General features: G+C 41.4%; 1 protein-coding gene across 6 annotated transcripts in view; it reads left to right on the top strand.

Annotated features, from left to right (window-relative positions):
* Nucleotides 1–15537, top strand: part of MITF (melanocyte inducing transcription factor) — a 257774-nt gene that overhangs the window by 58283 nt on the left and 183954 nt on the right. The window contains exon 1 of one of the 6 annotated variants that reach the window (XM_073644737.1): nt 9723–9831. The exons of 4 other annotated variants lie outside the window; for them this stretch is intronic. In XM_073644737.1, coding sequence (XP_073500838.1) covers nt 9779–9831 — 53 coding nt within the window. In that variant the 5' untranslated portion in view covers nt 9723–9778. Of the gene's footprint in view, nt 1–9722; nt 9832–15537 lie in introns of those variants that run through there. One more of the 6 variants, XM_073644736.1, reaches the window with a different exon arrangement.

Genomic DNA, 15537 nt, shown 5'->3' on the forward strand with positions numbered 1-15537 from the left:
TCCTGGCTGCTTAGCATTTCATCATTGGTCCTGGCAGCTTTGTGTTTCAGCATTGGTCCTGGCTGCTTAGTAATTCATCATTGGTCCTGGCAGCTTTGTGTCTCAGCATTGGTCCTGGCTGCTTAGTGTTTCAGCATTGGTCCTGGCTGCTTAGTGTTTCAGCTTTGGTCCTGGCAGCTTAGTGTTTTAGAAACAGGCATTCCTCACATGTATAAAAGCTGTCAAACAATCGCAAATCATAAGCACTAAGTGACTAAAACATAACACCCGAGCACTCTGAAGATACTCGGAAAACACCCGAGCATGCTCGTAAATCTTGAGTAACGAGCATGCTCGCTCATCACTAGTGCTTACCTTTTTAATATGGGACCTGGATGTTTAGTGTTTTAGCATGGGTCCTGGTTGCTTAGTATTTTAGAATAGGTCCTGGTTGCTTAGTTTTTTAGCATAGGTCCTGGCTGCTTAGTGTTTTAGTATAGGTCCTGGCTGCTTAGTGTTTAGTATAGGTCCTGGCTGCTTAGTGTTTTAGTATAGGTCCTGGTTGCTTAGTTTTCTAGCATTGGTCCTGGCTGCTTAGTTTTTTAGCATAGGTCCTGGTTGCTTAGTTTTTTAGCAATGGTCCTGGCTGCTTAGTATTTTAGTATAGGTCCTGGCTGCTTAGTGTTTTAGTGTAGGTCCTGGCTGCTTAGTGTTTAGCATTGGTCCTGGCTGCTTAGTGTTTAGCATAGGTCCTGGCTGCTTAGTGTTTTAGCATAGTTCTTGGCTGCTTAGTGTTTTAGTATAGGTCCTGGTTGCTTAGTGTTTTAGTACAGGTCCTGGCTGCTTAGTTTTTTAGCAATGGTCCTGGCTGCTTAGTATTTTAGTATAGGTCCTGGCTGCTTAGTGTTTTAGTATAGGTCCTGGCTGCTTAGTGTTTTAGTATAGGTCCTGGCTGCTTAGTGTTTTAGTATAGGTCCTGGCTGCTTAGATTTTTAGCAATGGTCCTGGCTGCTTAGTATTTTAGTATAGGTCCTGGCTGCTTAGTGTTTTAATATAGGTCCTGGCTGCTTAGTGTTTAGCATAGGTCCTGGTTGCTTAGTGTTTTAGCATTGGTCCTGGCTGCTTTGTGTTTTAGCATTGGTCCTGGCTGCTTTGTGTTTTAGCATTGGTCCTGGCTGCTTATTGTTTCATCATTGGTCTTGGCAGCTTAGTGTTTCAGCATTGGTCCTGGCTGCTTATTGTTTCAGCATTGGTCCTGGCTGCTTAGTGTTTCAGCATTGGTCCTGGCTGCTTAGTGTTTCAGCATTGGTTCTGGCTGCTTAGTGTTTCAGCATTGGTCCTGGCAGCTTTGTGTTTCAGCTTTGGTCCTGGCTGCTTAGTATTTCATCATTGGTCCTGGCAGCTTTGTGTTTCAGCATTGGTCCTGGCTGCTTAGTAATTCATCATTGGTCCTGGCAGCTTTGTGTTTCAGCATTGGTCTTGGCTGCTTAGTAATTCATCATTGGTCCTGGCAGCTTTGTGTCTCAGCATTGGTCCTGGCTGCTTAGTGTTTCAGCATTGGTCCTGGCTGCTTAGTGTTTCAGCATTGGTCCTGGCTGCTTAGTGTTTCAGCTTTGGTCCTGGCAGCTTAGTGTTTTAGAAACAGGCATTCCTCACATGTATAAAAGCTGTCAAACAATCGCAAATCATAAGCACTAAGTGACTAAAACATAACACCCGAGCACTCTGAAGATACTCGGAAAACACCCGAGCATGTTCGTAAATCTCGAGTAACGAGCATGCTCACTCATCACTAGTGCTTACCTTTTTAATATGGGACCTGGATGTTTAGTGTTTTAGCATGGGTCCTGGTTGCTTAGTATTTTAGAATAGGTCCTGGTTGCTTAGTTTTTTAGCATAGGTCCTGGCTGCTTAGTGTTTTAGTATAGGTCCTGGCTGCTTAGTGTTTTAGTATAGGTCCTGGTTGCTTAGTTTTTTAGGATTGGTCCTGGCTGCTTAGTGTTTTAGTATAGGTCCTGGTTGCTTAGTGTTTTAGTATAGGTCCTGGCTGCTTAGTGTTTTAGTATAGGTCCTGGTTGCTTAGTGTTTAGTATAGGTCCTGGCTGCTTAGTGTTTTAGTATAGGTCCTGGTTGCTTAGTTTTTTAGCAATGGTCCTTGCTGCTTAGTATTTTAGGATAGGTCCTGGCTGCTTAGTGTTTTAGTGTAGGTCCTGGCTGCTTAGTGTTTAGCATTGGTCCTGGCTGCTTAGTGTTTAGCATAGTTCTTGGCTGCTTAGTGTTTTAGTATAGGTCCTGGTTGCTTAGTGTTTTAGTACAGGTCCTGGCTGCTTAGTTTTTTAGCAATGGTCCTGGCTGCTTAGTATTTTAGTATAGGTCCTAGCTGCTTAGTGTTTTAGTATAGGTCCTGGCTGCTTAGTGTTTAGTATAGGTCCTGGCTGCTTAGTGTTTTAGTATAGGTCCTGGCTGCTTAGTTTTTTAGCAATGGTCCTGGCTGCTTAGTATTTTAGTATAGGTCCTGGCTGCTTAGTGTTTTAGTATAGGTCCTGGCTGCTTAGTGTTTAGCATAGGTCCTGGCTGCTTTGTGTTTTAGCATTGGTCCTGGTTGCTAAGTGTTTAAGTATAGGTCCTGGCTGCTTAGTGTTTTAGTATAGGTCCTGTCTGCTTAGTATTTTAGTATAGGTCCTGGTTGCTTAGTGTTTTAGCTTTGGTCCTGGCTGCTTTGTGTTTTAGCATTGGTCCTGGCTGCTCTGTGTGTTAGCATTGGTCCTGGCTGCTTAGTGTTTTAGCATTGGTCCTGGCTGCTTTGTGTTTTAGCATTGGTCCTGGCTGCTTAGTGTTTTAGTATAGGTCCTGGCTGCTTAGTGTTTTAGTATAGGTCCTGGCTGCTTAGTGTTTTAGTATAGGTCCTGGCTGCTTAGTGTTTAGCATTGGTCCTGGCTGCTTAGTGTTTTAGCATTGGTCCTGGCTGCTTAGTATTTTAGTATAGGTCCTGGCTGCTTAGTATTTTAGTATAGGTCCTGGCTGCTTAGTGTTTTAGTATAGGTCCTGGCTGCTTAGTGTTTAGTATAGGTCCTGGCTGCTTAGTGTTTTAGTATAGGTCCTGGCTGCTTACTGTTTTAGCATTGGTCCTGGCTGCTTAGTGTTTTAGTATAGGTCCTGGCTGCTTAGTGTTTAGCATAGGTCCTGGCTGCTTTGTGTTTTAGCATTGGTCCTGGCTGCTTAGTGTTTTAGCATAGTTCTTGGCTGCTTAGTGTTTTTACATGGGTCCTGTATTTTTTCTCTTTCAGCATTGATTCTGCATGCTTAGTGTTTTACCAAAAATTACAGTCTGCTTGTTATCTCAGAATGGGTTTAGACAGCTCAGTGTTTCAGAACAAGGCCTAACTTTTTTCGTATTTTAACATGAGTCCTGACTGCTTAGTGTTTTACAAGGGGTCTTGGATTAGTTGCCATCTAGCATGGGTCCTGGCTACATAGTGTTTCAACAAAAGTCCTGAATGATTAGTATTTTTGCTTAGATTTGGTTTGGTAACATGACATCCATGGACTTGTGTATCTTTGACACAGAGTCTTTTTTAGGCATTTCAGGTTTTTCCCCTAAGTTTCCATCCATTCTCACTGACCCTGCAATAGCTGCTCTTTCTCTGTAAGTTACACTTCCTTAAATGTTGCTCTTTTTAGTTCCTGACTTCATTTGTTTCTTGGAAATCCATCTGCTCCTGAAGTTGAACTTTTAGAAGACTTTGTGATTGGAAACTATACATGTATACATGGGTGAGTCACAAAGTTCACTTTTATCCCTTTTTTGGGGTAAAATTAGTTTTAAGATCAGGCTGAGCTCAGTTTTCTGCGCATTGAAAGCAGACACTTTAAGGCCGTTTGCAGTGCTTGTTCTGTTGTGTCTTCTCTGCAGGTTTCTGCATGAAAGCAACCTGATTTGACATGTCCAATTTTTTCAGGCAGCATGCACGATTTATCTCAGAGAAGCGAATGGCACTTGACCATTCAACTCTGTGGGTCCGTGGAAAATATAGGACCATACATCCAAGTGCAGTCCAATCTTCAAGGGCTCATTCAAGTGCAGTCCAATCTTCAGGGACTCATCCAAGTGCAGTCCAATCTTCAGGGGCTCATCCAAGTGCAGTCCAATCTTTAGGGGCTCATCCAAGTGCAGTCCAATCTTCAGGGGCTCATCCAAGTGCAGTCCAATCTTCAGGGGCTCATCCAAGTGCAGTCCACTCTTCAGGGGCTCATCCAAGTGCAGTCCAATCTTCAGGGGCTCATCCAAGTGCAGTCCAATCTTCAGGGGCTCATCCAAGTGCAGTCTAATCTTCAGGGGCTCATCCAAGTGCAGTCCAATGTTCAGGGGCTCATCCAAGTGCAGTCCACTCTTCAGGGGCTCATCCAAGTGTAGTCCAATCTTCAGGGGCTCATCCAAGTGCAGTCCAATCTTCAGGGACTCATCCAAGTGCAGTCCAATCTTCAGGGGCTCATCCAAGTGCAGTCCAATCTTTAGGGGCTCATCCAAGTGCAGTCCAATCTTCAGGGACTCATCCAAGTGCAGTCCAATCTTCAAGGGCTCATCCAAGTACAGTCCAATCTTCAGGGGCTTATCTAAATGCAGTCCAATCTTCAGGGACTCATCCAAGTGCAGTCCAATTTTCAGGGGCTCATCCAAGTGCAGTCCAATCTTCAGGGGCTCATCCAAGTGCAGTCCAATCTTCAGGGGCTCATCCAAGTGAAGTCCAATCTTCAGGGACTCATCCAAGTACAGTCCAATCTTCATGGGCTCATCCAAGTACAGTCCAATCTTCATGGGCTCATCCAAGTGCAGTCCAATCTTCAGGGGCTCATCCAAGTGCAGTCCAATGTTCAGGGGCTCATCCAAGTGCAGTCCAATGTTCAGGGGCTCATTCAAATGCAGTCCAATGTTCAGGGGCTCATCCAAGTGCAGTCCAATCTTCAGGGGCTCATCCAAGTGAAGTCCAATCTTCAGGGACTCATCCAAGTACAGTCCAATCTTCATGGGCTCATCCAAGTACAGTCCAATCTTCATGGGCTCATCCAAGTGCAGTCCAATCTTCAGGGGCTCATCCAAGTGAAGTCCAATCTTCATGGGCTCATCCAAGTACAGTCCAATCTTCATGGGCTCATCCAAGTACAGTCCAATCTTCATGGGCTCATCCAAGTGCAGTCCAATCTTCATGGGCTCATCCAAGTGCAGTCCAATCTTCATGGGCTCATCCAAGTACAGTCCAATCTTCAGGGACTCATCCAAGTACAGTCCAATCTTCATGGGCTCATCCAAGTGCAGTCCAATCTTCAGGGGCTCATCCAAGTGCAGTCCAATCTTCAGGGACTCATCCAAGTGCAGTCCAATCTTCAGGGGCTCATTCAAATGCAGTCCAATGTTCAGGGGCTCATTCAAATGCAGTCCAATTTTCAGGGGCTCATCCAAGTGCAGTCCAATCTTCAGGGGCTCATCCAAGTGAAGTCCAATCTTCAGGGACTCATCCAAGTGCAGTCCAATCTTCAGGGGCTCATCCAAGTGCCGTCCAATCTTCAGGGACTCATCCAAGTACAGTCCAATCTTCATGGGCTCATCCAAGTACAGTCCAATCTTCAGGGGCTCATCCAAGTGCCGTCCAATCTTCAGGGACTCATCCAAGTACAGTCCAATCTTCATGGGCTCATCCAAGTACAGTCCAATCTTCAGGGGCTCATCCAAGTGCAGTCCAATCTTCAGGGACTCATCCAAGTACAGTCCAATCTTCAGGGGCTCATCCAAGTACAGGCCAATCTTCAGGGGCTGACATTAGGAGAACTTGGAGAAACTTTTTTTTCTCTCCATCTCTGAGTTGATCGAATCCCACTCTGACCAGAGTCTGATTAGCATAATCGAACTGATTTTCTCGGAGGTAGAGAAAACGGTTCCCTGCACCAGCCCTAAAGGGAAACTGTCATCAGATAATGAATGACCAGTTGTTTCAATTAGGCTTTTGTGTTAATTTTGTTTTATTTTGTTTTTGACAATGTGTTTTTTTTTCCTATATCACAATCCGTTTTAAAACTAAAAATCAGAAATCTTGCAATTTTCACACCGGCCACTGGGGCTTTTTCAGACTCTAACTTCCTATTGTTTCAGGAAATAATACATGTACATTAGCCACTATGGTCAGACTCTGACCTTATCTTTGTAATGAAGCATCTAATGAGCGTGTCATTGTAACGGGAGCAAAGGAAGTATTGACATTCGACTATGTGATTAGTGGATCTTGTGTTATTAGCCGTGTATAAAAGTGTTTCATGTCATTGCAATTCTGCCTGTAATAAGGAGCCTGCTGAAAACTCTTCCTGGAAAGACAAGAAGTATTAGCCGTGTATAAAGGTGTTTCATGTAATTTTAATCCTATTCTGTGATGATAAGGGGCCTGCTGAAAAATCTTCCTGGTAGTAAAAGAAGTACTAAGGTGTTTTATGTAATTGCAATCCTGCCTGTGAGGATAAGGAGCCTGCTGAAAACTCTTCCTGGTAGTAAAAGAAGTATTAGCCGTGTACAAAGGTGTTTCATGTAATTGCAATCCTGCCTGTGAGGATAAGGAGCCTGCTGAAAACTCTTCCTGGAAGGACAGAAAATATGAGTCTGCAAAAGCCCCAGTGGCCACTATAAGAATTGCAACATTGCTATTTATTTATTTTATAAAAATCATGATGTGAAATATAAAAAAAATATTGACAACATTTTTTTTTAGCACATAATCATGAATGAAATGATGGATAATATTTCTGATGACACGTTTCCTTTAAAAGGAGTTTAGCTGCAGTTCCAGACACGACCTATGCATAGGTGTGGCGCTATTTCAGGAAGAAAGTAGCCATGTTTTTGACAACCCCTTTCAAATGGTCACTTTATTTTGGATATAAAAATCCCAAGCCTAATCCTGTGCTGCCATTCAAGCCCCCCCCCCCAATATGCCCCACCATTCCCGCAATCATTAACCAATCAGGTGCCACACTGGAGTCACACCTCCCGTCTCAGGCCAACTCCCAGATGACTTCACACTGAGCGGGACCCCCATTTCCTCTAATCTGTTCGCAGCGCTCACTGAGACGTCTTGCTGCTAAACTTCTTGACCTTTGCTTTGTGATTCCTTAATCCTCCAGAGTTCCTGTATTTCTGTTGTTTCATTGTGTAATTAAAGTGGCGGCGTTCTTCCCTTCTTCACAAAATGACTAATCGAATTTTACCAAATTTAGTTTCTTGATTTATCTTATTAAATCTTTTTTTGCAATACATTCCTTATTGTAGAATACCTTCAGGTAAAAAGGTGATCCCAAGCTTAGATAGGAAAAACCCTTTTATGCCCAGTGTAGTGCGTCACCCCTTTACCTTCCTCCCTTTTACAGCTAGAATTTGCAGGACCCCAAAAAGTCAAAGTGACATCTGAGACCCCTTGTCTGTTTCAGAGATTTAGGGTATTCTAATGTCTAATGTTGGAATATCCCTTTAAGAAGTGTTGTATTTGTCCGAGGAGCTGTGAACTCTGTGGCTACATTGCCCTGGTAATCATGGTCTTAAAGGGGTTGTCCATAACTAAAATATTGATGACTTATCCTCAAGATCCATCATCGGTCAATATCAAATCGATGTGGGTCCAACGTTTAGCACCCCCCCCATTCACTATTAGAGGGTCTCTAAGCCTCTGGAAGCGCAAACTGTACGCTGCCAGAAAACTACAGCGCCGTTCTTTGTGTAGTGATCGTTTCTGGGTACTGCAGCTTAACTCTCACTGGGAGTCCCAGGACCTGCTGATCAGTGGGATTGATAGGTGTCAGCCCCCAATCAAGTGATATTGATGAGAATAGGTAATTAATATTGTAGTCTTGGACAATCCCTTTAATGGTGGCTATAGAGGGGTACCCATTGATGACATCCTTATAAAGCCTTCCATAAGTATTTAAATGTATCTATCCCATCTATTTTATTGTACGGAGGAGGCTCCACTCCCCAGTTCAATATTTCCAAGCATAACAGACAATGGGAGGGAACCAATATCATCACTAAGTGTTTACAAAGTTCAGATATTTTCCACATGTTGAAATAGTGAAGTATTAAAAAGACACATTACAGTGTATAAAGGTTATAAACACGATCCCAGGGCCGGGGCTGCGGATTCGAGACGTAATCTAATGCTTTTTCTAAGAATCACATCATAAATAAGAGCAAGACTATAATTAGAAACACATCAGCATTTATAGGAAGATTTCTTCTTTGACCTAATCCCCCCCCACATACTTGTGTTCCTTTTAACTGGAATGTGTCATCAGAACATGACCTATTGTTCAAATAAAGTCGTCATGTTAAATGTATTTATTTTTACTTTTTCATATCAATGTATCCCGAAAAATCAGAAACTTACATTTTTCCCTCTAGTCACTAGGCTTTATACTAGACTCACATTTCATGTTCTGTACAGATGACTTTTCAACAGACTCATTATCCTTACAGACTGGATTACAACAAACAGTAACACTTCTATATACAGTAGATAACACAGGATCCACCATTCACAATAGGTGATATCACAGCTCACCTCCTCCTGTACAATGACTGATAACACCTCTATATACAGTAGATAACACAGGATCCACCATTCACAATAGGTGATATCACAGCTCACCTCCTCCTCCTGTACAATCACTGATAACACCTCTATATACAGTAGATAACACAGGCTCGACCATTCACAATAGGTGATGTCACAGCTCACCTCCTCCTCCTCCTGTACAATCACTGATAACACCTCTATATACAGCAGATAACACAGGATCCAGCATTCACAATAGGTGATATCACAGCTCACCTCCTCCCCCTCCTGTATAATGACTGATAACACCTCTATATACAGTAGATAACACAGGATCCACCATTCACAATAGGTGATGTCACAGCTCACCTCCTCCTCCTGTACAATCACTGATAACACCTCTATATACAGTATATAACACAGGATCCACCATTCACAATAGGTGATGTCACAGCTCACCTCCTCCTCCTGTACAATCACTAACACCTCTATATACAGTAGATAACACAGACTCCACCATTCACAATAGATGATGTCACAGCTCACCTCCTCCTCCTCCTGTACAATGACTGATAACACCTCTATATACAGTAAATAACACATTCTTATAATTCCTTTTTTTATATATTTTTATTGAAGTGGGTTTCCCATGTGCAAAACAGCACCACTTTTGTGAATGGTCAGTTCCGGTATTGCAGCTCAGCCCTATTTAAATGAATGGGGCTGAGTTGCGGTTTCATACAGATCCTATGAATTGATAGCGTTGTTTTTCTTATTTACCCAAACAAACAAACAAATAAAATGATGTCTTCTAACCTCAGGCAGCATGTTTTTCCAGCGGACACGTTAGGAGTTGTAGTCCTCGGATCTATAGTATTATTAGGGATATAGGAGGATGATTTAATACCGCTTTCTGTTAACCATTTACTTCTTTACAATGCAACTTATTGCCTCTACAGTCTCTCGCTTGTCAGTTAATGTATGCGAGGCGATGGGCAGGATTTCTGGACAGGTTCAGCAGGATCTCAGTCTCTCACATTTGCCAGTGGGCTTTACATTTCTCTGCCTGTGGATTTGCCACCACGATGCTGATGTGACTCTGCAGGACGTGGGAGTTTGTGCTAAGTCAGTTTCTGGAAGCCGCCTCTGATCAGGGAGACTTTTTTTGTACTTGCTGCTGTTTTTTTTTTTTTAGTGGTGTTGCCTGGAACATGAATACACTTTGCTTACTGAGCCAGCGGATGAAATATGACCTGAGAACAAGGTGAGCGTCCTTCTGAGCCGAGCCGAGCGTTAGTAGATGGATACACGCCCAATTCTGCGCCTTTTACATCTCTGACATTAATATTCCCTTTATAAAGTTTTATGAGTCCCTAGAATTCTAACTTAAGAATTTATTTCTGATCATTAGAATTAATATGACCCCAAAACTGTATTATTATTATTCTTACAATAGTTTCATGTTATTTAATAGAAAAAATACATTTGTTTAAATATTATTTGTATTTCTTTTTGGAGAATTGCTAAACAAATGCTATCATTGATCAAATAAATTATATTTCTTGTTATTAAAGTGAATATTTTAGATAGAAGGATGTAGAAATAGATATGGAAATTCCAATGGAAATCAGTGAAAAAAGTGGTCTGTGAATAAGGCTTCAAATGAAGAGCTGAAACGTCACATGTAGCTGTGTGAATAAAGTCCACTTTTTTCACTGATTTCCATTGGAGCGCTGCTTCCAATATACTATTTCTACATTTTTCTGGTTGCACTGTGCTGCTAGTTTTCCTTGTTATTAAATAGAAGGATGGATAGATACATAGATATGGTAGATAGATAGATAGATATATAGATAGATAGATAGATACGGTAGATAGATACGGTAGATAGATAGATGGATAGAGGGATAGATAGATAATAGATACATAGATAGATAGATAGATACGGTAGATAGATAATAGATAGATAATAGATAGATAGATAAATAATAGATAGATAAAAGATAGATAATAGATAGATAGATAGATACGGTAGATAGATAGATACGATAGATAGATAGATAGATAGATGCTGTAGATAGATAGATAGATGGATAGATACGGTAGATAGATACGGTAGATAGATAGATAGATGGATAGAGGGATAGATAATAGATACATAGATAGATAGATAGATACGGTAGATAGATAATAGATAGATAATAGATAGATAGATAAATAATAGATAGATAAAAGATAGATAATAGATAGATAGATAGATACGATAGATAGATAGATAGATAGATAGATAGATAGATGCTGTAGATAGATAGATAGATAGATAATAAGTACAGCTTTTAGTTTTCTATCTCTAGATGGATGGATAGATAAGACAGACAGACACTCACTGTGGGGAACATAAGTATTTGATACATTGCCGATTTTGCAAGTTTTCCCACCTACAAAGAATGGAGAGGTCTCTAATTTGTATCGTAGGTCACTTCACCTGTGACAGACAGAATCTAAAGATAAAAGCCTGAAAATCACATTGTACGATTTTTAAATATTTAAATTGCATTTTATTGCATGAAATAAGTATTTGATCACCTTCCAAACAGCAAGAATTCTGGCTCTCACAGACCTGTTAGTTTTTCTTTAAGAAGCCCTCCTACTCTGCACTCATTACCTGTATTAATTGTACCTGTTTGAACTCGTTACCTGTATAAAAGACACCTGTCCACACACTCAATCAATCACACTCCAACCTCTCCACAATGGCCAAGACCAAAGAGCTGTCTAAGGACACCAGGGACAAAATTGTAGACCTGCACAAGGCTGGGATGGGCTACAGGACAATAGGCAAGCAGCTTGGTGATAAGGCAACAACTGTGGAAGAAACCCAAGATGACTGTCAATCTTCCTCTGTCTGGGGCTCCATGCAAGATCTCGCCTCATGGAGTAAGGATGATTCTGAGAAAGTTCAGGCATCAGCCCAGAACTATACGGGATGACCTGGTCAATGACCTGAAGAGAGCTGGAACCACAGTCTCAAACATTACCGTTAGTAACAGACTACGCCGTCATGTATTAAAATCCTGCAGGACATGGAAGTTCCCCCTGCTCACGCCAGCACATGTCCAGGCCTGTTTGAAGTTCACCAATGACCATCTGGATGATCCAGAGGAGGCATGAGAGAAGGTCATGTGGTCAGAGGAGACCAAAATAGAACATTTTTGGTATCAACTGCACTCGCCGTGTTTGGAGGAAGAAGGGGGATGAGTACAACCCCAAGAACACCGTCCCAACCGTGAAGCATGGTGGGGGAAACATCATACTTTGGGGGTGCTTTTCTGCAAAGGGGACAGGATGACAATGACCCGAAGCACACAGCCAGGGCAACTAAGGAGCTCAGTAAGAAGCATTTCAAGGTCCTGGAGTGGCCTAGCCAGTCTCCAGACCTGAACCTAATAGAAAATCTTTGGAGGGAGCTGAAACTCAATGTTACCCAGCGACAGCCCCGAAACCTGAAAGATCTGGAGAAGATCTGTATGGAGGAGTGGGCCAAAATCCCTGCTGCAGTGCGTGCAAACCCGGTCAAGAACTACAGGAAACGTCTGACCTCTGTAATTTCAAATAAAAGGTTTCTGGACCAAATATTAAGCTCTTTATGTAAGGAAATGCTTTGAGCTGTAAAACACAAGAATGGATGATTCCAGACTCCGATGCCAGGTCGCTGCTTTGTGAATTCCTCGTCCCGCCGTGTGTTGCCGCTGTGCACACATACAGTCTGGCCGCTGTGATATTTGGACTTTCCCCATCTCTGAGAAGAATGCGATAAAGCGAATGTCCTTGCAGATATATGTTCCAGGATGTATGTGTTTGTGTAAGAAGGTCATCCTAACCTTGAGACACAGAACGAGGAGGGCATTCAAGGTAAAACATCATTCCTACCTCCAGCAAGGAGAACGTCCCTCTCTATGGTTCACATCCAGAATGCATTTGTTAGGTAAAAAAAAAACCTACAAAGAGCGATGGAGACCAAGTACGTCCGTGCATGACACCAGCAGCCTGTTCATTGGGAAATGTGTAATATTCAAATTATCCTGTAGTAGCGCTGCAGTTAAATTTTGTTAACTTACTGCATTAACAAAACAAAAAAAGATTTAAAAAATATTTTATATCTAAAAAAAACCCATAAAATGACACTCCTATCACCATCTTTTCCTCATTTAAAAAAGAGTAAAAAAAAAAATCAGCATACTTAGCATTGATTTATCTATTAAAATCCGATCTACCAAAATATAAAATGATTTAACCCATAAAGAAAAAAAAATCCTAAATTGCTGCTTTTTCGGTCATCGCGCCAACCTCAAAAATGCAGTAAGATGAAGGAAAAATGAAGATACTGGTGTTTAAAAAAAGTAATAATAATATTTTTTTATTTATGTGAAACCAACATATTCCACAGCACTTTACTTTAAAATAGAACCCAAATTCTTTTTTTCATTTTATGATTTTTTTTTGTTGTGCAAAAATAAGAAGGGGAAAAAAAAATATATATATGTATATATAAAACCCAGAAAACAATGGTCAGAATTTCATATTTTTTTTTTACTATATTACCCCCTTTATTCAGTGCATTATATATGGTCTCATTCAAAGCTACAACTTGTCACGCAAAAAAAAAAATAATAAAAATGAAGAATAAATTTTTTTTGTAAAAATGTTACAAAAAGTAAAAGTTAAAAAAGTTACGGTTCTTGGAAGAAAGAAATACAAAAACAAAAGAGCGAGAATAAAAACTGGTTAGTTGTGAAGGGGTAAGATAAAGATAACATATGTTGTGCTTTTACTGTGATTAATATAGTAGAAACCTCTGGACTGACGCATTTGTTCCTCCGGGGTGGCGGCTTTGTGTGGGGCTGTTTCTATTGGTTGTCCAAATTTTCCACAGATTGAATATCCTTTATTATAGTATTTTAAAGGTAATTGTCTTCTTTGTGGTAATGATAATTACATAGTTGCTTGCAGTTTATACACAGCTGTCAATCTCTGTACAAAGAGCAACAGTATAAAGCATGGGGGAGAAACACAGGTGAAGCCAAAGCCACCAAAGAGACAGCATGTGTATTAAAGGGGTCGTCCACTACTTTTTTTTTTTTGTTAAAGTCTGCACGGTGGTCTAAAAATAAAGAAAACAACATATACTCACCTACCAAACCCCAGACATTTCTTGGTACTGCCACCATTTGATTGCCTGCTGCCACAAGAGAAAGCTGTCAATCTGAGCACAATCATCTGCTGTGTAAAGCATTGGGGGGGAGACACATCAGCCAAAAGCAACAAAACTGACAGCAGGTGTGTTAAAGAGGTGATCCACTACTTTTATATTTTAAGAATAGGCCCATGATGGTCTTAAAAATAAATAAAATGCATCTACAGGACTCCAACTGTCTTCCAATACTAGGGATATGGATTGGCTGCAGCGGTCACGTGCCTTCTAAGTCAGAATAGAGAGCTAGGTTACTTTATCAGCTTGGACAGTATGTGACCGGTAAATATATGTTTTTGTTTTTTTTTATCTGGAAGCCACTATGGACTCATTTTTAAAATAAATATCATGTTCTGGATCTCTGTCTGAACCTTGTTGCCTGATGAGCATTGGAAAGATCTTTTTTGGACTCGTTTTAGATCTCCAGGTTTGCTGTCAGAAGTAATTAATTCAGTGTAATTAGGGTTGTAAAGTGACGGCTCCTCGTGGGCGGTGCCTGCTCTGATTGGCTGAGCATTGTCATTAAGTTTAAAGAGGTAAATAAAGTTTGAAACATTTTTCGATAGGTTGTAATCCTTTTTTAATAGTGTTCATCAGTAAGATCCAGGTCCTGAGACCACCACCAAAGATAGAAGAGCTCAGCTTATCCTAAAGCAGAACAGTGCATGTGTCTGTACAGTGCTCTGCCTGAACTTGAGGATGACCTTAGTGCTCCTGCCACTTGATCTGAGCGATCGGTGAGGATCTTAGGACCCGGAGTCTCACAGATCAAAAGAACGGACCGTGGACATGTAAAAAAAAGTTTGAAAACTTTAGTTACTTCTTAAGTGTATACTGAACAACCCCTTTTAGATTGAGACTGATGTGATTTGCTTCTATGTGGCCACTAGAAGAAGTGGGTCCATTCCTGGTTCGTTCCTTGCAAGGTGTGGAATTGTCCCAAGGATTATTGAAAGGGCAAGGAGGAAGAGAAGAATAACGCCAAGTCCTCCTGTCCTGGGTGTCCCTGTACCATAAGGGGGTCCCATTTTTTATTTTTGCAAAGGGACTTGTTCTCCTAGAGGAAGAGACTTTTATCAGATCAATACAGAGTTCTCTGCCACTCTATGGATCCATGATCCCCTGTTGTCTACATGACTCGTCCTACCGGCATTGTCATCCGCGGAGCGCAGCAGATGTGGAAACGAAGCTGCTGACTAACCAGGTCTGTGATTGTGCAAACGTAACCTTTTTTTTCCCCCCTGGGCTAAATTTGGAACTAGCTTTGTACCGGCTGTTTTTCTTTTTTACTGGATCACAACCTCTTTTTTTTTACAAACTTAATGTGAAAGTGTCAATTTGCAGTTGAAATGGGACCAAAATCTTCATCGGAAGTCAGCGAGCGCAGGGAGTTGTGTTCCATTGGATCATCGCCCTCCCGGGGCGGCGAGCTCTCACCCGGTCTATATATTATTGCAGGTGATAGAACTTGCATTACTTTGGTTAGAATCACTTCTATTAATAGTCCCCGCATCTTCCAGTGTTACTAAAAGTATTCTAGCCCCCGGCAAGTTCTCTCCTTGGCTAATGTATGGGAAATGTTCAGTTGGAAAACGCTTACTACAATGAATTTTTTTGTTCTTTGCAATTGTGCTCCTTTGCATATTTTTTTGCACCCTCAATGCCTTGAGATTGGCTGTTTCAGCCTCCGAGATGTACAGTCTTGGGCAGGTGTCTGTG

The sequence above is a fragment of the Phyllobates terribilis genome, unplaced genomic scaffold (assembly GCF_046119375.1).
Source record: "Phyllobates terribilis strain yellow unplaced genomic scaffold, ASM4611937v1 Scaffold_8__6_contigs__length_399053987, whole genome shotgun sequence".
Taxonomy (NCBI): Eukaryota; Metazoa; Chordata; class Amphibia; order Anura; family Dendrobatidae; genus Phyllobates; species Phyllobates terribilis.